General features: G+C 40.6%; 1 protein-coding gene across 8 annotated transcripts in view; it reads left to right on the top strand.

The window, feature by feature from the left end:
* The window catches only part of ADAM22 (ADAM metallopeptidase domain 22), a 196,248-nt gene that overhangs the window by 7,761 nt on the left and 163,196 nt on the right, over positions 1-25,291 (top strand). For all 8 annotated transcript variants that reach the window (XM_073334068.1, XM_073334061.1, XM_073334066.1 and 5 more), the window contains exon 3: positions 16,652-16,728. In XM_073334068.1, coding sequence (XP_073190169.1) covers positions 16,652-16,728 — 77 coding nt within the window. The remainder of the gene's footprint in view (positions 1-16,651; positions 16,729-25,291) is intronic.

Genomic DNA, 25,291 nt, shown 5'->3' with positions numbered 1-25,291 from the left:
TATTTTCTGTTCTGATGTTGGCAGATTTGGTCTGTTTTGTTATTTTTCATGTTAAGTAGTTCAAACAGTTAGTAACTAATAATAATTAATGGAGTACTTGTGGCACCTTAGAGACTAACCAATTTATTTGAGCATAAGCTTTCGTGAGCTACAGCTCACTTCATCGGATGCATACTGTGAAAAGCGTAGAAGATCTTTTTATACACACAAAGCATGAAAAAATACCTCCCCCAACCCCACTCTCCTGCTGGTAATAGCTTATCTAAAGTGATCACTCTCCTTACAATGTGTATGATAAACAAGGTGGGCCATTTCCAGCACAAATCCAGGGTTTAACAAGAACGTCGGGGGGTGGGGGGAAGGATAGGAAAAAACAAGGGGAAATAGGTTACCTTGCATAATGACTTAGCCACTCCCAGTCTCTACTCAAGCCTAAGTTAATTGTATCCAATTTGCAAATGAATTCCAATTCAGCAGTCTCTCGCTGGAGTCTGGATTAGAAGTTTTTCTGTTGTAATATCGCAACTTTCATGTCTGTAATCGCATGACCAGAGAGATTGAAGTGTTCTCCGACTGGTTTATGAACATTATAATTCTTGACATCTGATGTGTCCATTTATTCTTTTACGTAGAGACTGTCCAGTTTGACCAAAGTATATGGCAGAGGGGCATTGCTGGCACAGGATGGCATATATCACATTAGTGGATGTGCAGGTGAACGAGCCTCTGATAGTGTGGCTGATGTTATTAGGCCCTGTGATGGTGTCCCCTGAATAGATATGTGGGCACAGTTGGCAACAGGCTTTGTTGCAAGGATAGGTTCCTGGGTTAGTGGTTCTGTTGTGTGGCGTGTGGTTGCTGGTGAGTATCTGCTTCAGGTTGTGGGGCTGTCTGTAGGCAAGGACTGGACTGTCTCCCAAGATTTGTGAGAGTGTTGGGTCATCCTTCAGGATAGGTTGTAGATCCTTAATACGTTGGAGGGGTTTTAGTTGGGGGCTGAAGGTGACGGCTAGTGGTGTTCTGTTATTTTCTTTGTTAGGCCTGTCCTGTAGTAGGTGACTTCTGGGAACTCTTCTGGCTCTATCATTTTGTTTCTTCACTTCCACAGGTGGGTATTGTAGTTGTAAGAATGCTTGATAGAGATCTTGTAGGTGTTTGTCTGAGGGGTTGGAGCAAAGGCGGTTGTATCGCAGAGCTTGGCTGTAGACGATGGATCGTGTGGTGTGGGCATGGTGAAAGCTGGAGGCATGTAGGTAGGAATAGCGGTCAGTAGGTTTCCGGTATAGGGTGGTGTTTATGTGACCATCGTTTATTAGCACTGTAGTGTCCAGGAAGTGGATCTCTTGTGTGGACTGGACCAGGCTGAGGTTGATGGTGGGACACCATCACAGGGCCTAATAACATCAGCCACACTATCAGAAGCTCGTTCACCTGCACATCCACCAATGTGATATATGCCATCCTGTGCCAGCAATGCCCCTCTGCCATGTACATTGGTCAAACTGGACAGTCTCTACGTAAAAGAGTAAATGGACACAAATCAGATGTCAAGAATTATAACATTCATAAACCAGTCGGAGAACACTTCAATCTCTCTGGTCACGCGATTACAGGCATGAAAGTTGCGATATTACAACAGAAAAACTTCTAATCCAGACTCCAGCAAGAGACTGCTGAATTGGAATTCATTTGCAAAATGGATACAATTAACTTAGGCTTGAATAGAGACTGGGAGTGGCTAAGTCATTATGCAAGGTAACCTATTTCCCCTTGTTTTTTCCTACCTCCCCCCAGACGTTCTTGTTAAACCCTGAATTTGTGCTGGAAATGGCCGACCTTGATCATCATACACATTGTAAGGAGAGTGATCACTTTAGATAAGCTATTACCAGCAGGAGAGTGGGGTTGGGGGAGGTATTTTTTCATGCTTTGTGTGTATAAAGAGATCTTCTACACTTTCCACAGTATGTATCTGACGAAGTGAGCTGTAGCTCACGAAAGCTTATGCTCAAATAAATTGGTTAGTCTCCAAGGTGCCACAAGTTCTCCTTTTCTTTTTGCAAATACAGACTAACACGGCTGTTACTCTGAAACCAGTAATTAATGGAGCTCTCTGACTGTAGAGTAGGCTAAAGAAGAAGCGCAAGATTCTGGGAGTGACAAGGCAATGACTGCTGGAAAGAGACACATGGTGAAAAATAGTCCGATTTCTCCACTTTCTTTTGTCCCTTTCAGTGTACTGGCCAGTAATTGATGGCTCTGGTAGAAACACAGACACAGTTTGTAATAAATCCATCATGAAACTTAGGGCAAAACAAAGGCTAAGTCTGGACCGAGACTATAGCAGCTAAGAAACGTGTCCACTCAATTTGCTGCCAGGCTCAGCCTCCTTTCCCCACAATAAAACAAAGTTGAGTGGGTTTTGGCAAAATATATGCAGTACTTTACTGCTTTTAGACTCTCTGATAGAGCTCCTTAACATAGGAACAGCATACACACAGCCACCTTAGCTCTTCATGAATAGGTGACTGATATTAAAATAGCAATATCATGTTTAGGTGCAAGTTCTGCCCTCAAGGAGGGGAAAAGAGTGCTGAAACCAAAACTTTTTTTGATCTCAGCCTGCAGTAAGGGCAGCACAACTTCAGCAGGATTCTACCCTTTGATATCTGAAGTTCTGATGGGGACAGGGCTACCAGATGTGCACTTTTGCAAATTAAAGTTGACTTGCAAGTAGTATGTTTGGCATTTTAGCGATATAGCATATTTTTATTTTATAGTCTACTTTGGCCATCTCTATATAAATACCCTTTCTGTACAAACTTCTTTCAGGAGAATTCCCTCCTCGCAGATCAGATTCTCGATCACGAACAGATGAATTTACTTAAAAACAGTATCCCAAAACCTAAGTTCATTTCATATTGTGAAAATTACTATCCTAGAACACACATTCCTGTAATGTTGCATTAGGCCTGGGATTTTCCAAGGCTCCTAAGGGATTTAGATGTCCAAATCCCAATGAAATCTGCACATTGTGAGGTTTTTAATATTGTCAGAGGAGGAAAAAAAAATTGACCCCAGAAACCAGTCCTTAATTCCATAAAGCATCCACACATATGCAGCATGTAAGGCCTTGGAAGGATTAGGGGTCAGTAAGGCTTATAGGAAGTCATGACTTTTTCCAGTCTTTGCTTGTTCTGCCATGTGCATCATAATAATCATATGCATTATCAGATCTAAGCTTGATAGGGAGTGAGCCCAGATCTGACTCTAGTAGAATTACTCATGATTTATACCGGTATCAGTGAGTTCAGCATCAAACCCAACATTTCTCTTCCACTTCTTATTTCACATAACTTACTTACATGGTCCATGCTGCAGACATTTTCTTATTACGCTACATTCATGTTGCTTAGAGGTGACTTGCATTACAGATATTGTCATAGTTATGATATGTGCTGTTAACACATAGCTAGCTGCATTGCTAGCCTTGCTCGTTGTCCTTACATATTGTGACAACGCTCAGACCTTGTCTCAGTGGGTCCCATGCTTCCTGGGGGATTATGCTAGCCTCAGAGGCTTACTGTGACCCTCTACATAACCCTTCTCTCTCTAGAGGCAAGGGTCACAGCCTACAGAGCCATTTTCATTATAAGCCAGCAAGGGAGGTGAGGAGAAGTTATCCTCCCTTGCACAGTCTCTGTTGTCTCCTAGTCTCAGTGATTAGTCAGGGAACAGAGGGGAGAACCCAGGCCAACCCTCTACTCCAGGCTCCAGCTCAGGGACCCTGATAGTAGCAGCTCTTGGTAGCTGACTTTTTGGAAACAGGACAAGTACAATTCCCTGGGTCTCTTCCCCACAGCAGCCCCTACTTCCTCAATATCTGTCACCTTTACCTCAGGGCCTCCTTTCTTGTGCCCAATAAAGTTTGTACTGCTCCATAGCTCCCTTCTACAGCTCCTGACACCCCACCCACTAAGTGGGAAGGTTTTAACTAGTTTCAGCCAGCCCCTGATTGGCTTCAGGTGTTCCAATCAACCTAGTTGTCTCCACTGCTTTCTGGAAGGATCTTCATTGGCCCCAGGTGTCTTGATTTACCTGGAGCAACTGCCATTTGGTTACCATGGTAACAGGGATTTGTTTAGCCTGGGGCTAACATACCTGTTTCTCACTACTTTCCAGTAGCCATCTGGCTTTGCCCTGTCACAATATCTAAATCCAAAATGCCATTCCAAAGAAAGGAGTGTAATCAGGACCTGCCCAATCTGTCATTGGACCCTGCCACTTCCTCACTTTAACCTTCTTGGACTTTTCAATAATTGCACCCAGCCTTTCATGTGAGTCAAATAACACTCCTTTGTGGGGTCTGGTTTATTACAAGAACCTCACAGTTCAAATCTCAACTGAAGTCAAAACAAGTGTTTCCCCCTATCCCCAGGTTCTTCAGCCTCTCGCTGGACTCAACATTTTTTCCCAAAATGCAGGTTCTGCTGCCTGGCATTTCCTCAATTGTCTCCCATTTCAGTCTGTTGCTCCTTTAAGGCTTCTGCTCCTTCTCCTCTGCAGGTAGCTGTAGCCAGGTCCGTCCCTCTGGCTGGTATGGAGAGTTCCTCCCCCAGTCCTCTTTGAACCCAGGTCCCCTCTAGATCTGAAAGAAGAGCCTACAGTTCTCTCTCCTTTTTCTCACTGATACAGAAGGCTCCTGCTTATAGGAAGTCCCTCCCCCCCCAGCTACTTTCAGATAATCCTTGACACCCCAACTAACCACTGGCCCAAACCTATATCCGTCACCTGGGGACGGATAACTAGGCACTGGTGGGGCTCAGCGCAATTACCTAAAAGGGCCAGCTCACCCTGTGACAGTGGATTATAGATGATATTGCCAGTCTTGTATTTGCTGTTCTTGTCCTTCTGCTGAAAAGGGTCTTTTTTGATTCCTGAATAAACTTCCTTCAGTCTACTTCCTAAAAACTACAAACACTGGGCCAACCGAGATTGTGCATGTGTGTGTATATCCTCTCAATAAAAACAACACAAAGGAGATCAAACAAGCTGGCATGTAATGGATGTGACATCTGAAGCTTGTCAAGCCATGAGCTAACAAATCCTCATTTTATCTATGGAAAGATTGCAGTGACCCTCTGTGGATATCTCTTCATCGGGTATCATCTTTTCTATTTTTCAATATCAACATCTTTGCTTCAAACATGACATCAGTTTGCCAGCTATGCAGATGCAAAGTTTCCAGACGGGGAAGCAATTTTGTCTGTTCTTTCCTTTTGTTTTCTCATTGTTTCTGGGATGGCTTGTAGAATTACCAGAAAACAGTTTGGAGCATGTGACACAAAGGCAGATGGGGGTATGAGCCTTTGGTTTTTATGGTCACAGCTGCTCCTTGCTGGGCACTCCTGCAATCATCTTTGAAAGGAAAGGGAATCATTGGTGGCTGTGGGGAGAACTTTTTAAAGGAAGCGAGGGAGCAGTGACATGTATCATGAGCCCAAAGGAGACGAGAATTGGCTGCTTCTTTTGAGACCAAGCTTAGTGAGGTGGGGATTTTTACAGCAGGAAGTCTGAATCCTGCACAATCTTTTTGATCTTCTAGTGGGAGGACTCATCTGAGGGGAAACTTAATTTTCTGCAGAAACTTTATAGTCAAACAAAAGAGAAGGAAAAAGTAGCCGAGCAGCCTTATGTCCAAGCAAACAGGCCGGACTGGATCTTTTCAAACCATATTATGTGTTTTTATAATATATGTTCACCGCCACCTTCTGAAATGTTTTCTGGAATGATAGCTAGGACAGAAAGTTCTGAAAAAGTGACTCTTGTGCTGGAAATTGAAGTTAATATCATGTCTACTAAAATTAATGATGTATATAAGTATGTGACAAAAGGTAAGCAGAAAGCAAGGGAAAACAACAATTAGTGATAGAATAATTTGACTAATAGAGCAAACAACAGAGCAGTTTGAAAACTGGCTCCAAGCAAGGACAGTTAGCATATTAGGCATAGCTGTTGGGACTGAGCCAATAGACAGTGCCTTTTGGTGACCTTTACAATAACTTTACTAACTGTATTTTCCTACTCTTCTGTAATGAGTGGTTTGACTCTGAAGGTGGACCCTATTATGCCACCCTTATTCATGCTGAGTTGGGCCTTATTTCAATTAGTTTATTTGCAGAGTAAGGCATTACTCAGCATTTCTTAATCAGGATCTAGCCTAAGAGCTGACAACACATTCAGTAAGAAGGTGCTTTGAAAGTCTCTGTTACCTTAAAGTGGCTTATTCTCCGGCGAGAATAAGCACAAGTCCCTTAACTTTTTCTTTTAACTTTGATTAATTAAGAACAAGAACAAATGAATATAAAATGGCCATCAACAAGTTTAGGCTTGAAATTAGATGAAGACTTCTAACTATCAGAGGAGTGAAGTTCTGAAAAAGCCTTCCAAGGGGAGCAGTGGGGGCAAACAAACCTAATTTGTTTCCAGGTAGAGCTTGATAAGTTTATGGAAGGGATGATATGACAAAGTTGCCTACCAAGGCATATGGCCCATCTATGCCTGCGATTAGCAAATATCTTGAATGGCTGGGGATGGGACACTAGATGGGGAGGGCTCTGAGTTACTACAGAAAATTTTTTCCCAGGTGCTTGGCTGGTAGGTCTTATCCACATGTTCAAGGTCTGACTGATTGCCATATTTCAGGTTAGGAAGGAATTTCCCCCCATGTCAGATTGGCAGAGACACTGAGGGTTTTTCATCTTCCTCTGCAGCCTGGGGCACAGGTCACTTGCTGATCTGAACTAGAGTAAATGGTGGATTTTCTGTAACTTGAAATCTTTAAATCAAGACTTGAGGACTTCAGTAACCCAGCCAGAGATTAGGGGTCTATTACAGGAGTGCCTTCATAAGGTTCTGTGACCAGTGCAGGAGGTCAAACTAGATGATCATGGTCCCTTCTGGCCTTGAAGTCTTAAAGATCAGGCCCTGTTTGCTCTGCCTCCACTTCTACGGTTTTAGAAGCCTTATCTTCAATAGGAGTCAAAATCATTTTGTATTAATATAATTATGACAATAACTAGAAGCTCTCAAACTGACCCTGGGTTAATCCTCTTGTAATATATTTCTATCTTGAAAAGTCTTCATCCAAGGCTTTGCTTTATTCCCTATTGTTAATCTAGTACTTTATTCATCACACCATATTATCTTCTATTTCATTATTTTTTGCTTTAGCCCTTTATCTCTGGTGTGGAACCTTGTCAAAAGCACTTTGGAAAATCGAAGGGTACAACATCCACTGAATTTCCCTTATCGGTCATGGCAGTGATATATTCAAAGTCATCCAGCAGATTAGATAAGCACCACTGCTCTCATACCTGAATCCTTAGCCTGCTCTTCTGCTTTTCCAGAAGTTCTTCCAACAAATCCCCTAAAAAGTTTTTCCACAACAAAAGTTATGCTAATTGGTCTCAGAAGGAGATGAAAATTATAACTAAATTAAAAAAACTATATCAATAAACTAAAGTAACTTTTCTAGACATAAAGTTGTCATGAATATAAAGTCCAATATCTCAGGATTTTCCAAAGCTAGAAGCAAGTGCTGGGTGTCTCATTAGGAAGTGGAGACTTGCCCATTTTGGTTATATAAAGTTGCCTTTTTAACTCTGGAGGGTCATGAGAAGTCTGGAATTAAACCTGTCACAGGTGCAAGACTGAATATTGCTTCACCTAGCCCTTGGGCCACATTAATTTAGGGTGGTTGTGGGGAGAATTTCTCATTTGGGGAGGGGGAAGTACTCTTCTCGGAGTTTATTTATTTATTATAAATGGTGACTGAATCTACTCAGAAGTCTGGAATGTTAGAAGTAGTTCTGGAGAAGATGGATGAGTAGGCAGAGTTTAGGTGAAGTGGTCAGAGCTGCTGCTTAAAAACTGTCACCACTTCCACTTAGATGTTTGCCATACAGTAGTGATGTCCATGTGATAAACAGCATTGATCATGCAATTAACTCAGCTCCATCAGCAGTCTGTCCACTCATCCGTCTTCCGCAGGACTCATTATTTCATCCCACTGAACAGATTCTAGCAGCCTCTAATTTAATAACCACAAACAATTAAAAAACCTTCTTACTACTGGAAAGAATAGATTCCTGGCTTTCTAATGGGACATGCAGCCTTTGCTTCTAGCTCTGACAGTCCCTTGGTATCATGATGTTTGTATGGAGAGAAACTATTTTAGAACTCAGGACCAGAACTTCAGCTGGTGTAAATTGCCATAGCTCTGCTGAAGCCAGTTGAGTTATGTCAATTTTCCGCTAGCTGAGGAGCTGGCTGATAATGCTTCTCTCACCCTCTGAGCCTAGCAGGTGTAGAGTTACAAAAATATAGTCCAGTATTAACAAAGCAAACAAATGAAAGAAACCGTTTAAATAGCCTTTCTCATTTCTAGTTTTTCAGCAAAGTTTGTGGCATGTTTACCACTCAGGAGTCATGAGCATCCCACACATATTCTAACTAAATCTTTACACAGCGCTAACACAGTCTCTTGTTTCTGCATTTTTTGCATGGTGTCTGTTTAAGAAATTGCCATATGTATCTTGATATAGCTATAGGTGTGACCAAAGACAGAGCTTTTGAACAGAGAGAGAGAATGACTACAGAAGTGGTAAACTGTTGTCTACAAGTATTTCAAGAGGTACTTGCTAAGAATGGTGGGGACAAGATGGAGATTTGACAGTTCCTTCAGGTGAAAACAATGAGGAGTCCTTGTGGCACCTCAGAGACTAACAAATTTATTTGGGCATAAGCTAGCTAATTTGTTAGTCTCTAAGGTGCCACAAGGACTCCTCGTTGTTTTTGCTGATACAGACTAACACGGCTACCACTCTGAAACCTTCCTTCAGGTGGTATCATATCTGAATCCAATAATTTTACCAGATTCAGTTTTGTATGATTCTAAACACTTTAGTGAATATTAGAATTTAAAGTGGCCACCAACTCCATGTGACCTAGGGAACCACAACTGCTCCCCATTCTATTTATATTTTTTGTGTTGTATGTCATTTAAAAGACTGATTCTTTTCTTCTGAGATTTTTCTATTAGTGAAATAGGCATGTCTCTGAAGACTGGTCATCTGTGTGAAGTTTCAGAGGAGGTGACCGGATTGAATACATTGTACTAAATTCTGGTCTCAGTTGCAGCAATGAAATCACTGGATCTATTCTGGATTCATTATGGTACTTGGCCCTGCCTCAGTGGGCTGGAGTAGATGATCTCTCAAGATCCCTTCCAGCCCTACATTTCTGTGATTGTATGATGTAACTAGGACCAGGCGTTGGCCCATACATAGATTACTGTGTACAGTAAGCGCTTATCTATGCAAGCACTTAGTTCTGGGGAAGCTAGGGTGTAACTGTACATGGTGCAAGTCTGCCATGCACCGTTTGTCAGTGTGGGCCCTGCTGCAGCACATTAACAGTTCCCTAGTGCATTGTGATCTACTCCCATTTCAGAGCAGCATAGATCAAACCTATGAGTGTGCGGCAGCAGGGCCCACACTCACAATGGGCATGGCTTGTTAGCATTAGTTAGCTGACAGCTCAGCTTGCCCCGAACTAAAAGTTCATGTAAACAAGCCCAAAGGTACCTTTTTTGCACTCTATTGTATTAATTGTACATCACCCTGAATCTAATTTAGACCCTTCAGTTTAATATCACTTGTGTCAAAACTTCCTGTAATATTTCACATAGGAATGTTGTTTTAACTTCACAATCTTTAATAAAGTCAATTGTTAACTACCCCACGTTAGCTGTGTATGGCATGCAGTACTGTCTACAGAGGAGCCATCTCAGGAACTCCATGTTATGCACTCATACAAATTTGACAGCATTCTTTGGGATATGTTGTACTGCAATCATCCTAGTTTAGAGGTAGATTAATCATACTGTCTTTTTTTTTAATTTACTTGCATGCAAGCTATTAGCTTTGTGGTTCTGGAATTTCTAGATTGTTCTAAAGCTGGAAGCACTATGCTTTTTTCATTATAATGGTGTTTTCTACTTCTGTCTCTTGTTCATATGCTGCATAGTGTGCTTCTTCTTTGTGTCAGTGGAACTCCATTTTTATGATTCAGTTGTCACATGTTGCTGTGTCACATCTATGATTGCTAAAAATGTTTCAGTTTTCTGGGAAAGTTGCTTGGTTTGAGAACTGAATGACATAATTGATTATCTTGCTTCAGTGGTTGAGAAGAGCCCTTCCAGGTGCCTTTCTTGTTACCATTGCGAGAGTTAGATGGCATAAAATAATCCACTGATTTCCTTCCCTTTGGTTCTTTTGTTGTCATGTGTCTGGGAATCTGAGTTAATTTTGTTAGCTGTTTTACCTCTTCTCTAAGCACTTCATATTGTCAAAATATGATTATTAGTAGTCTTGTTTAAAAATAATGTAGAAGCAAGTTTTTTACTTCATGCATCTTGCAGAAATATTCAGTATTATCCTGAGCCTAGGAAGCATACTGAATAGAGCTGGGTGAGAAATGGTTTTCCTGTCCCATGAGAATTTGAGATTTTAAAAATTTTCCCATTGTGCATCAGGATGGAACAGAGATTTTCACAGTCTTTTGATGGGGTGGGGGAGTGAAAGAGAGACAAACAGACACACACACACATTATGACTGACTGAAGTACTCCAGAATAGCCAAGAGTACAGTGGTTAGGGCACTTATGTGGGATATGGAAGATCCAGGTCTGAATCAGGTAGAGCAGGGACTCCCCCGTCCCAGATGAGTGCCATAACTACTAGGCTATTGGTTCTTCTGGGGTGGGTCTCTCTCCTTCTGATTTTTGACTCAAAAATCCATCCTGAACTCGAGAAATTTTTCTTGACAAAGTTTTGTCGAACTTGATACATTCCAGCAAAAAGTTTAGCTTTAGACCGGGGGTCGGCAACCTTCAGAACTGGTGTGCCAAGTCTTCATTTATTCACTCTAATTTAAGGTTTCGCATTAATACATTTTAACGTTTTTAGAAGGTCTCTTTCTATAGGTCTATAATATATAACTAAACTATTCTTGCATGTAAAGTAAATAAGGTTTTAAAAATGTTTAAGAAGCTTCACTTAAAATTAAATTAAGATGCAGAGTCCCCCAGACTGGTGACCAGGACCCAGGCAGTGTGAGTGCCACTGAAAATCAGCTCACGTGCCACCTTTGGCACGTGTGCCACAGGTTGCCTACCCCTGCTTTAGATGAATTGACATTTTTTGACAAAAAATTCCAGACCAGATCTAGTACCGAATTGATTTTACTTCAGATTGTCAGACTGAGGATTTTTTTCTGTTCTTTTCTCCTTATTGATAATTTGGAATGTTGCATATTCCTTGTTTTATTACAGCAAACTGTTTCCTAAGGGATGGCTCTTGTAAGGGAGCCCTCTTTACTTCCAGTCTGTTGGAAGTAGGATTCCTCCCTCAATCCCGTGCTTGACCAATTTACAGAGAGCAGCCTCTGGTTAAAGCTATGTCTACTCTGTCAGTCGGAATGAAATATCTTTCTTCTGTTGAGTCTCTTAGAGTTCATCAACATTTCTTCTACAAACAGGATTTTGGTCCAAAATGGCCTTTTAAAAAAAACAACCCCAAGGAACTGTTGCCAAAAAAGGTTACTTTTTTGAAATGTTTCATATTGAACAGTATTGTTAACAAAAATGCTATAAAAAGCATAATCAAAATGGCTATTGAAACTCTGCATTTCCATGTCTCAGCATGTTTGGATTTCTTTTAAGTTTATGAGTTTTGGATAATTGCAACATCCGTGTAATGTTTTACTTTAAATTACCGATACCTACTCTTACCTTAACATCATTTTAGTTTTTGTCTGGGAATACTAGTGGTCAAGGGTCAGCTCTAGTGTCCAATAGCATAGTAATTGCAAAGCTCAGATACGTGTTTGGGGGAGGAAATTTTCCAGACCAGATCAATATGGCACAGTATTCTTAACAGTTAAAAAAAATTTCCAAACAACAAACCCTCATGCCTCTCATAGTTGCAATTCCATTACTATGAAATTAGCCATGGATGATGTAATTGTGTAATGACATATGGAATAATCAGTTTTGTCTCCCACAAAGAAACTAACAATTGTGAAAGTTTGTCCATTGTTAAGAATTTGAAATGCGCTTTAGAATGCTCTTTGAATTTAATAATATAGTAATGAACAGCTAATAGCATAGATCTTTATACAGCAGTTGCAGGTGTATAAACAGGTTCAAAACGACTGACTGGTTTGCTGAAGTGAGAGATTAGCAAACATGCCTCCATGGAACAACCAAACAATTAAAAAAAAAAAGATGAGGAACATATTTTGGCCTCTAGCAGATAAATAGGTTCTTGGACCATCATTTTCTGCTGGAGGAATTGCCAAAAAAAGGTGGCAAAATCCAGCTGGAAAAGAGGGCATTTGGAACACAAATCAGGAGCATATACTGCTGGTTGAGAACTGAAAAAGGAATGCAAACTTGTTGATTTGCTACAGATAATTTTGATAATCCAGGGGGTGCTAGTAGCTGCAATGGCAAGCAAGAGAGGGACATGGTACCAGATCTGGGCTTCTCTAAACTCCTTGGGTTCCAATCTTAGAATTCTTGGGGACCACAGATGTAAATGGTGGAATCTTGGGTTGAACATAAAATGCAAACTGGGAACTACTGCAAGGCATCAGTAGTAACCCCACAGCATAGCACTGGAAAATGGAGAATATGGGCACATCAAAGTCACCTAAAAATTATGTCACCACTTCAGTACTATTGCATAACAAAGAGAGAATTGAAGGGGTTTTGAACAATTTTGCTTTAGGCAGACTCAGCGAAGGCTTCAGAATAATTCTAAATATCCTGAAAACCCTATAATTTTAAAGTTTCAGAATAGCTCCCACTCTCCTGATATTGACTAATTTTACATGAAAGGGATTATTATAAAAATTGTAGCAATTCACATTTTTTAAAGGTTGTAATTCAATAAATAAGTCATAACATGAAGACTGTGTGTATTATATATACATATTTGTGTGTAACTTGTATGTGTAGAAGTGTGTGTGTGTGTATAAAAATATGCATGCAATGCCTAGAATCTCATAACTAGACAAATTTCAGACTAGAAATTAGCTACATATTTTTAACAGTGAGGTAATTAACCATTGGAACAATTTACTCAGGGATGGGATAAATTCTCTGTCACTTGAAGTCTTTACATCAAGATCATATGTCTTTTTCTAAAAGATCTGCTCTAGCTCTATGAGAAATAAAAGGCTTGATGGAGGAATCACCTCATGACATTCTATGACCTGTGTTATGCAAGAAGTCAGACTAAATGATCATAATGATCTTGTGTCTTTTGGCCTTAAAATCTATAAATATGTAAATTGTATGTATAAAAAGATATCCATAAAGAGGCACCTTGGCAGCTCCATAGTTAATTTTACATTGGATCTTACACCTAAAGCAGGATTTAAATTCCTGGGATTTATATGCACATACATTTCATTACCAAAACTGGACCGTTTTGAAGAGAAGATCCAATCTGAGTTATCTCTCAAACTTCCGCTGGATTCAGCAGTACTTCTGATCTTCTAAGCACTTTAAAAAATCACCCCATTTTTAAAATTTGTATTTAGTGTCTACATTTTTGGGGAACCCCTGTCATTTGTGTTAATACTCTTACACTGAACTTCCCATATTAGTGAACTTCAACAAAATACTCATGCAGCGTACTTTAAAAAATAAGCTTGCAGACCAAAAGGATGTAATTCCCTTTACTTATCATGTTTTCCTATTCCACCAGGGAAACTGATGGCGAATGTGTTTCCACTATATATTTCCAGGCATGGAAAAGATATGGTGATGCCAGTGAGAACTTGATCCTGGTAGCTCATTGTGGGTGCGAGTAGCACAGGGAACTTGGGAGCAGTTCAATGCTTCAAGAGAAGTAGACAAGGAAAGATAGGAGAGTCCTAGTGCTGTGAACTCTACCAGGTGTAATGTCTCCCTGCATTCCAAAGTCAAGGAGTAGGCAAGGCTACCGGGTCTTCATCCCTTCTTAATCCTTCAGGAATCTCTTTGTAAAATAATGTTGACTTTCTGGATAGGGAGGTTCAGGGGCTCTGGTCCTTTCCTCTTCCTTCAGCTGAGCTTTCCTTCTGTTTCCTTCTGTTATTCCTTCTGATGGGGATGTTTCTCCAGTTCCCTGGGAGTAGCTACCATTGGAGGAGATCCCATTTTTTCCCTACCAATCCCCTTCTGAGGGCATCAGCCAGCTTGAATTTTTGTTCTCAGTGCAGTTAGTGCTGCTCTGACCTTGCTGATGATATCATTAGCAACTGATAGTACTGAGGAGAGCTTCTCCCTACGAAAGAGGATGGACCCTTGGGAGCCCCTGAACAGACTAAACTAACTTTCCTCTTCTTAAAGCCAAGGAAGATTGGCTTGTTCCTCTCCACAGCTCTAACTAGGGAGCATCCGCCAGAAAGCCTTTCCAGGAGGATTTTCTCTGTAGTTTTTCGGGCCACCTTCCCTATTTTTTCCTTTTCAAAGCTTTTACCAGCCTGAGAGCTGGTTGCACTATTTTGTCGGTACAAACATGACAGATTGGGTTTCAAATTGTGTTCTACTGTACTTCACTGTCTTCCTTCCCTCTTTATGCTGAGAGCTTACTGAACAGCTTTTTCTCAACACATGACCTTCCAGTGTGAACAGAACATGACATTCCAGTGTGAACGGAGCACTCACAGTGCCCAGTATAGCTGCCCAGGCATTTCTTTTCGTGGACCCCTTTGCAGAAGATACGTGCCTCTGCGCCTTGTAGAGGGGAGCAACGTGTGTTACAGGCTAACTTTCCTATTATCACAACCCCATTTATGAAATGTAAAAATCTATTGGGCCCAATTCTGGTCTGGCTACTTTGTTCTGCAAAGTAGTCTCAAAGCTGGCTTATCTGCCTCTGTGAGGATTCCACTTGTATACGCGGGGTACCTGGGTGGCACAGATATGGCATATGTTCCTAGGCCACAACAGCCTCTACTATCTCAGGCATAGGGATGTTCCTGAGCGGAAAGGGTGCAATCTCCAGGTGCTGAAAGACACTTGGGTCAATGGGCAGATGACTATCAATTAGGACAAACTTGAGGCTTCTGTAAATTACTGGACTGGACTGGACCAACCCCAGTATTGAGAAGCATGAAAAAATAGCCTTTGCTTCCACACCTTTGGAGTGAGTTGTGCAGGCCATCCCAACTGACCGCCAGTAAATCCTTGGTAACCTCTGCACTAGCCTGAACTGCATTTATTTACAGAAATGTATTATGGGGGTTTTTTAAAGAAAAAAATAATACTTTTTTAATCCCTCGGCCTATAAAGCCATTAAATCCCTTTGACTTAGTTACTACAAGTCCAATTGTACAGGGTTCAGGGGGAAAGAAGAATTGCAACTAATTAAAACTCCTCCAAAGTGGTCTAAAAAGGTCTTTTTATTTAAACAAAAATCAGTTTTGCAGTTTAGTTTCTGGGGACTTTTAGGACTAGAAGGATGTGCTCTGTGTCTCATTGGAAAACTGGGAGTTTTCCTTTTCTAATGGAGAGCGGGGGAAGGCTCCCATTTCTAGCTCTGTAGGCTGTGAGACATCAGACCTTATACATGTCATTGAGTAGGACTAAATATTTGACTAGTGCAGTTTTGGTGGTAATGAAGGAAGGATACATTTGGCTAGGAGAGAAGGAATGAGACTTCTCTAGCACATTGTTTGTTTAGGTTTTTTTAAATGGCAGCTCTTTGTAGCTGCTCAGGGATTTGGAATGTTGGAAGTTGTTCTGGCACAGATGGATTAGTGGGTAGAATGTAAGTGAGGCGGCCAGAAATCACATGATAAATGTAGCTGACCGTATGGTTTAGCAATTTATCACACTGTTATCACTCCTCTGTATGTGTTTAGGAGTGAAAATTCCATGGATCAAGACTATCAAGGGTTTGATCCTGCAAGGTGCTGAGTACCTTCCATCTCCATATAATTTCAGTGAGGGTTGAGGGTGTTTAGACCAGACCACAATGAAGCAGTTTAACCAAGTTAGCGTGCCTCATATTAGCAGCTGTCAAGCTGTTCTCCACAGATTTGACTACAGATCCAGGTGCCATCTAGATGGTTAGTCAGGGAAGATTGGCTTGTGGTGTTTTTACCTTTCTGTTGAGAATATGAATGCCAAAGAAAGGTATTGTGTCCTGCAGTTCCTGTGGATCAACAGTGATATAACATGAGACAAATAACACGCCAGTACAGGATGCTGCATCGAAAACTCCTACCTGCAGAGATGCTAAGTTTGACAATAGGTTGTAAAGGTAGAAATTTATTAAAGGGAATATTGCCTTTATTTATTTGGGCTTATTATCCTGCTACTTCTCCATCTTGAATAAAATCAGATAATACAGTAAAAAAATCCATTATTCAACATATTTGTACACTAAACAGTATGATTTTTTCCTGGGTTAATGGCGTATTGATGCTTAGTACTTTTATTTCATTTTTGTCTATATTATGTTCTCAAATCTATGTGATGCATTTTTATGTAGCAGACTGCTAACACATTCCAATCTTTTTAACGTTGCAGTCCACTCATGTTGCCCGAGCCAGCTTCCAGGTTGATGCATTTGGGTCATCATTCATTCTAGATGTAATGCTAAACCAGTAAGTATTGACTGTCTTTTATTTTGTATTTGTAAAGTGCCTAGCACAATGGGATGCCTATTTTGGTGGTAATGTAATACCAGTAATAAGTAATATTGGTATGTATCTAGTCGATTTGAAATAGTATTTGTTTTTTCTTGCTTTGTCAAATATCTCTGTATATTTTGGCATATTTTCAAATATTGCTACTTATTAAGAACCTTATCGTAAGATGTTTTGTAAGATATAAATATTATTATTTAGTCTGCAATTCTGCAATTGATAGTGTGCAGGCAAACTGCTGTGGCTCATTGGACAAAGAGCTACTGAAAATTGGTAGCTATTTGCTTTTTAATCCCTGCATATATTATGTTAGAGGTCCATTAATAACACTTATAGCTAGTTGTCGAAAGCCTAAGGTGAATGGTGTAAATGATGTTTCTGCAGATAAGTTCCTCATCTTTTGAGAAAAGAGAAGCATTATAAGACATTAGCATAGTGAATTTCAGACTAAAGAAAGTGATTGAACAATAGCAAACTTATAAATTAAACTTGATACTTAATTCTGATACAACAGATTTATTTTGGAATATTCTCATCTGACAAAATTGAAACATTTCAGGTGAACGTATCAATATGGTAGAAATTTGACAAAAATTATTGATACATTTAAATTTGATAAGGTTGAAGCACTTCATTTAGACTTTTATGTTCTATCATAAGAGTAAGGGTTTACAGAAAGTTTATGTTGTTTAAAAGCATTATACAATGCATGAAGATCAACCTTCTACAGAACAGAAGTAGCATATATTGTGTGTGTATGTGTGTGCATATGTATGTACATATAAAGGTGCACATGTTCAGATAACAAAGGGTGAAAACTTGGCTCCATTGAAGCCAATGGAAAAATTCCCATTGACTTCAGTAGGCTCAGGATTTCAGGTGTAGTGTCAGCCTGAGGATTGTCTAATAAGAAGAAATAAAATATTAATAGTATTTGGAAAGATAAGGACATTATTTTACTATGAACTTCTTCAATAGCTCTTTCTATTAAAGTTATGTGTTTACTCTTTATGGAAATATGTTGTACATTTAAATATTTAAACTATTTGAAATTAAGCTTATTTTAGGATAGGATCCATTTTTTCCCCGTAAACAGGGGTCAGATTGTGCTACCTATTTTTCCTTAAAGGGCATTCAATGAGCATTGGAACTGGCCTAATGTGAGTAGCCAGTCCTAAGAGATGAACTTCGATGTTTTTCAAAATCTAAAAATGTATTCTCTCTCAAACCAGTAATATAATGTAAATGAAATTCTGTCCCCAGTTTCCCCCATGTAGTGATGAAAATGAAAGTGCTGTTTGGCCTGTAATATGACATTTTATGCAAGGTTTCAAAGGGGCTTCTGGAAGTGCATTTGCTTATGCACAAATCTTATCAAATAAAAGGAAGGACTAAGGATGCCAGAACAATGTGGAAAATGTATTTTTAATGTATGTCCCCAGGAACAGATGTTATATTCACAATGATACATATTTTGTCTTTACTATAATTAGAGTGAGTTCTTGCTTTTATTTCCAAACTTGTATATTACATTTCTATGGCAGCATCAGACCTTTATGTATGAAAAATAAAAACTTTTCTGAGGGGTTTGGGAGAGGAATGTCAATTTTGTGTATGCAAAATTTGTGGACGGAGTTTTGGAAGCCAGTTTGGAAACTTGGCCCTTGGAGGGGAGGGATAGCTCAGGGGTTTGAGCATTGGCCTGCTAAATCCAGGGTAGTGAGTTCAATCCTTGAGGGGGCCATTTAGGCATCTGGGGCAAAAATTGGGGATTGGTCCTGCTTTGAGCAGGGGGTTGGACTAGTTGACCTCCTGTGGTCCCTTCCAATCCTGATATTCTATGATTCTATGATAACAATATATTTGAAAATCAGTTGCCTGTCAAGACAAGTTAGAGATTAGTTTCCTCTTCACTAATACCTAAAACAGTGCTGATGCAGGCATGTGTTGGTGGCATCATCAGCTCTTGCTGGCCCTGGTATTTTGGGGAGTGTCAAGGAGATAATTTTGTCTCATCCAAGCCCCCACAAACTTTTGGGGTTACATTAATTTAAATTAGTAGGTGGTAGGAAGGGGCAATTTTTGAAGCCTCTTTCAGTCTCCTCTGTTCCAGAAAACATGGATCTTATCTGCCTTTGCTCAGATGCCTTGGTGTTGGGAGCAGTATAAAAAAACCTGTGCGTCACAACCATCATCTGAAAATTGTAGACAATTCTCCAGCTAAGCTGGAGGTCTTGGGGCTACTTCTTCCTTGTTACCCAAGGGTTTAGTATGGATTCTGGTGATTTTGGGGTTATATTCTATTTTTTTCTCTAGTTAATTAACTATACATAATGTGCAGTAGCCACTGGTAGAAATATGTATTCACAATTGTGATTCCATTCTATTCCCCAACAGAAATAAGAGGTCATCGGGGAAATAAAATAAAGGAAAATAAATTGATTCAATAAAATTCACTAGCTTAACAGTTTGGATATTTTCTTGCATTCGTTCCCTTCTCCCATTTTTCATCCCCTGCTTTTTCTTTCTGTACCTCTCCAGATTCATTGTATACATCTTCATATCATTTTCGCATTTCTGATTACTGTTTTTTCTGTTTTTTCATTACTATCTTTCCTTTCTCCCTTGTTTGTGTGTTTCTCTATTTGAAAATCACCATTCCCTTTTCTTTATTTTGTCTGTTTATATTTGCCCCATTCCTTCTCATCCATGCCCTGATACCCTCCCTCCTATTATCTTGTGTCTTCCCCTTGCTCTCATCTGTATTCCATTGTCTCTTCACATTCCAGCATCTTTATCTCTCCCCCTCAATCTTTTGAAGGTTCCTATATTTCTCTCTTTGTTCCCTTCCCCCCACGACAGCCCTGTCTCTTCCTCCCCACCCCAAATGTTTACACACTGAATATCCTCTCCCCTTCTGGCTTCTGCATATGATGCTTCCTGGCAACCTCTACTCTCACAAGTGTTCACCCACCTTTCCCCTTATCCTCTGCATTGCTTCCTCACCTCTCCCAGAGTGGCTGCCACTGTTGAATCTGGGAGTAAAGGGAAGCAGGGCCTCCTGTTCCTTTGCCTCTTCCACCCCCCACATCATTTGTCAGCAACTACAGGCTAAGCTGGCTCCTCCGCTTTGTTGCCCCACCCCTTGTAGCTGGAGACCATTTTCGTAGCTCAGAAGAAGAACTGGATTAGCTGTGAACAGCTGAGAAGGAGTTTGTGGAATCCTTTCACCACTAGTGAAAATCTTGGTGCCCTTCCCCACAAAAGTAGAGTTCAGTTTGGGCTGCTTCCCCTCCATCAAAAAATAGGAATTGATGGCCATGGGCTTCAAAAGCCCCAAAGGCCAGCCTTTGTTGGCTCTAGTGTGGCTCATGAGTAATCACTGGTTTTTAGAAAAAATTACTCCATCAGCTGTCAACCGTGGAGCTTTCTTCATATTTTGAAGGTGATCTCTGCAACAAAAAGGGCTAGAAACACACATTTAAAAATACAAACAAAAACAGATGGGGACTGGCATGTGAAGGGTTGCTAAAAATTGAGGGCCCTGAATGTGTGTGGGTGTTGACCAGTCTTTTGAACAGGAAAGTGAAAGAGGAAAAAATGTTGCAATGTTTTGTTATAACATGTTGATTTACTTCAGAATTTAAATCTGTATGCATATGGTGTTTATTGTGAATCTGGAGCAGTTTTAAAATGCATTTTTGTTCATATGTAATAAATGTGCCTTCCTACATGAAATAAACTGAATGTTATGAATAGAGGCTTTGGGGCTGAAAATCAGAAGTTTGATGTAGGTTTCTGTGCAGTCAATGTTTTTTCCACTGTATAATTTTTTTTTAGTTGCAATAATATCTTTACAGTACGCTTTAATAAAATACTGTGTCTCTTTCAAGTTTGTCTGTTTAGCCTGCTAAAGCATTTATGAAAAAGCTTTCAGGCTAAACTAGCTGTGTTTTTAAAAGGTTCAATCCCTCAGGCAAGAGTTAGAAATGCATTAGTGGCATCAGTGTTTTATGATACCTTTGCCTCCTATGGATTCATTCCATGGTTGTTGTCATTATTGTTTTTTTCAGTGTTATCAAATCAAATCTCAGAATTCACTGTTAGCGGTGGTATCACAGTGCTGCTCCAGGCTTCCCTACTTCAGAGCACATCTAAATCTGGCAATCAACCCAGAATCATGTGTGAGATGCATAACAATTAAGTGTGCTTGTTTTTTTTGTTCCTTTTCCTTCAAGTTTGTGAAGCTTGGTTGGCATCTAGTGAAATGGGTATTTCTTAATTTATGCCGAATATTTCTGTTAAAATAGTTAATGTGACCATTTATACTTCCAAGTTAGTTTGTAATGATATCATTAAGTAAGAAATTGGATCGGAAAATCAACATATTTGAGTCTGAAGCATTTTTAGTCTTGTGAAGCAGGGTGTCATGTGCTATGTGGGGCAGCCAGCAAAACCTTGGTTGCTCTCTCCCCCTCCTCCCCAACTTTTGGGCATCTGTCTAAGGTGTCAGATTTGGCTCAACCCAATCTGCTGTGCTAGGCCTTTTAGGAAGTGGGAGGCAGCTTGTCTTGAGTAGCCTCTTGCACTACCGCTGCTCTCTGCACTGCTGGTCAGGAAGCTGCAGTGGTGGCCTGGATTGGAGCTGAATGTGGAGTGACAAAGCCCTGATTCCTGCCCTAGGCCAATCATTGGTGAGATCCCCACCATAAACCCCATCCACCTGTCTGTCCTCCTCCAGGATGGAACGGGCCCACCAACCTACCACAAGCAGCCACAGCCTCAGCAGGGAGGCATAAGTGGGGGTTCCTGACACAACTTTGTCTCCCCAGCCTCCTTCCAGAATTTTTCTGAAGTGACCCGTTGCTGTGAAGCGCATACATCTGCCTTATAAGAACTGGGCCAAGTGTATCATCTGTTTATGGGGAGCTAATCTGTCACAGAATGGATTAAAAAAAGCTCATTAATTGGATGGGAAGGGGGCAGCTATAAGATTGTTCTACAGAACAGTAAATAGGATTATCTATAGCAAGATTAGTGACTGAGAGTTCAAAATGTGGAGGGATTCTCTGAGGGGAAGTACATGGAAAGCTTAGAAAAGGGGAGTAGAGACACCTCATTCAGCACATTTTCTTTAGTATACATATAACTGCAAGGTAAGAATTTTATTTACCTTTCATACTCAGAAAAAAACAAAACAAAAAAGCCATAGGTGTTTTTTTAAAGCTGGAGAAGGACTAAATGAGGTGGATTGCACAGAGTGTGTGAGCTTCACACCTCCAGCCCATCTTAGGCCATGTCTGCACTACCAGCTAACTTGGCACTGCTATGATTGATACAGTGGTGTCGATTTAGCAGGTCTGGTGAAGACATGCTAGGTTGATAGCAAAGCAGTCTCCCATCGACTGTTGTATTCCATCTGCCTGACAAGAGTAAGGTAAGTCGGCGGGAGACACCGCTGTAAGTTGACCTAAGTTATGTCGACTTCCATTATGTAACTTACGTAACTGAAGTAGTGTAATTTAGGTCAATTTACAGCTGTAGTGTAGACCAGGCCTTAGAAAAAGCACAGGGGCCTGCTGACTTAAAATGCAATGGTGGAAAATCTCAACAGTGGGTGTTGTGTGAACGTACCGGTCGTCACAAGACTTGGGGTGCAGAGCTCTACTTTAGCCAGCACCATCTCCATTAGAGGCTTTAAAAGCCTGTCTTGGAAGCAAGCCATCATTTTATAGGCAGCCTGTATAAAGATGAAGGGTTTGTCTTTATGTGGTCATGGTAGCCCACATGCAGAAGGTCGCTATGTTTTGAACAAACTGAAAGTTATAGTAGTATGTGTATTATCACTATTATTTACTAGTGTGGGGATTATTTACAGTGATGGGATATGGCCATACCTCTTCTCTGTCATTACCTCTTCTTTGAGACATTGTGTGCTCCCAGGGGGCACCAAGGGACCAGTCCCTGAATTCCTCTGAGCACCCGGATGGCAGTTATAACAGGTCATTGAGCAGGTTGTGCAAGAGGAGAGAGAGGGGAGAGAGGATCCTTGCACTCTCCCCTCACCTGTGCACTCATGTGGGGCTCTGTTATATCCTGGCCATAAATCTAGAGTAAGATACTAAAATCAGTGGAGTTGCTGTGTGTAATGGAAAGCAGAATGTTTTCTTGGGCTCCTGTATGAGATTAAGATGAGCCAGCAGCAGGGAGGCTGATCTGGGACTTAGAAGACTGGGTTCAGTTCCTTGCTACACCAGAGACTTTCTGTGTGACCTTGGACAAGTCACTTAGCTTGTTTGTGCCTCAGTTCCTCATCTTGTAAAATGGGGATTATAGCACTTCCCTACCTCAGTGAGGTGGTATGAAAACAAATACATTTAAGATTGTGAAGTGCTCAGATATTACAGTAATGGGGTCTATCTAAGGGTCACAATTCAGGGCAGCTGCACCTGTATTTCCCTCAGTAGTTCATCAAGGGCACCCACTCTTGGCTTTCAGCTCCCCAGCTGTTCCCTCTCTTGGGTGGAGACACATGTCCATCTCTCTTCTGACTACAGTATTCCCAGGATGGACAGTTCCCTGCCTTCATTGTGTCATTCCCAGCACAGATAGGTTGCCCTAGGACACCTGCCTGCTTTCTGTTCAGAGACAGGTAACAGTGTAATTGCTACAGATATATACTATTACACAGCTCTCTCTAAGCAAGCCTACTTTATTCTTAAGGTACAAAGCATTACAGAGAAAACATAAAAACAATAAAAGAACCTACATGCATGCTAATAAGCTTACCAGAGCTCATCCTAACTCTCACATGGGCTCTGGCAAGTGCAGTCTTTTAATACACTACCCTAGGGGCATCCTTGTGGTTACAAGTTCATCAGAGCTTCAGCTCAGAATTGGCACCCAATATTATAGGGCCTCAGCTTGCCAAGACCTTGAAATCCTTCTCTAAGAATTGGGGCCCTTCATGGACCAGAGGTTCAGTCTATTTGCTGGATCAGGAAGTAGGCCTTAGGTCAGCCTAAACTCTGGCTTTTTATCCAAAGCCTGAGAGAATCCAGTTTGAACTAGAATATTTGTGTCTCCGCAGGCTGATAACTGAGAAAGTTCATTACCATCCTCCCACTAGAGAGGGTACATACAATTCCATAATAACACATACGCCATTGCATGTTTAATACAATTCTCCCAGAGGTGTTAACTCTAATTCAATAAGTTTTAACTTAACTCAGTAAAGTTTATCTTAATTAGATACAGTTTGTTCAGTATATTGCAGAATATTGTCCATCTGTCACAATAAGTACTTAAGATAGATATGCAGAGAACATTGCTCGTAAGAGATGAGGATAACTGGAACAAGAAAGGTATTTTGAAACAAGGCTCAAAGTCACCTCGCAGACTGTAGAGTATAAAATAAAACTGCATTAGAAATCAATAACAACAATAAAACATGGGATGTGAAGCACTGAACAAGTATATTGTCACCAAATGTCTTTTTCTTTTAATTTATCACCAAACATACAAAGTCATAGCAGCATTCACTAAATAACAATTAAAAAGACATTTGGAATTTTTAATGTTTAACTTCCGTTATTGTTAATGGCACTTAGAAGGTAAATAGCATACAGTAACTAAAAACCCATTCAAACCACCAAACAAATTTTTGTAGTCTGTGATGAGAGAGAGAGACAAATATTGCACATTCCAAGTGGGAATATTTCTTATGGGAACATATTTCAAACAAGGTTTTGCAATCCTATGTCAGATCATAAGCTTCATTTAAAAACAAAACAAAACAAAATGAAAGACAATTTAAAAGCCAAAAGCCAAGTTTTTTTCCCTATGAGAAGACAAGCTGCTAAAACCTTTTTGAAATTTGTATTGGCAACTAGTCACTAATATTATTATAAAGGTGTCGTGTAAACCATGAATGAAAAATTTCTAAGACTGCCCTGAATCAAAAACTTTTGCACACATGCAACTCAGATGGATATGGGCGTTGACATGTGCAAAGGTATACCAGTTCTCTACAGGTAAGTCTTTATAGTATATCCCCACTCTTGAGTCTTCACCTACAGCACTTGTGAAGCAGTTAAGTGATTTCAGACTGTGTGCTATAGTCCACTCCTGGGTGCCTCACACAGGACCACATGACTGTTGGTTCTGGTGTAAATACTGGGCCAGATTCTTCTCTCCATTACACTAGTGTAAATCCAAGGAGAGTTGCTGGGCCAGATCCTCCTGTGTGGGTGAGTTGTGCTCAGGGCGAGACTTGAGGAGTCACCTGGTAGGGCAAAGTTGGCTTCAAACCGTCTTTGCTGCCCCCCAATCCTGGGTCTACTTGAAAGACAGGCCAGTCCCCTAAAAGCTGCTTTAACCTATGCCTGGCTGCATGTAGCCCCAGTTGTTCTAGCAGCTGGGGCTCAATGAGTTGAAGATGCATCAAAGTTTGCCCCTTTCTCATGCTCCCTCCCCCAAGCACTGGTGCTACACCACCTGAGAATTCCCATGTGCATAGGGA

Source organism: Lepidochelys kempii, chromosome 2 (genome assembly GCF_965140285.1).
Source record: "Lepidochelys kempii isolate rLepKem1 chromosome 2, rLepKem1.hap1, whole genome shotgun sequence".
Classification (NCBI taxonomy): Eukaryota; Metazoa; Chordata; order Testudines; family Cheloniidae; genus Lepidochelys; species Lepidochelys kempii.
This window is presented reverse-complemented; position numbering and strand designations above follow the sequence as displayed.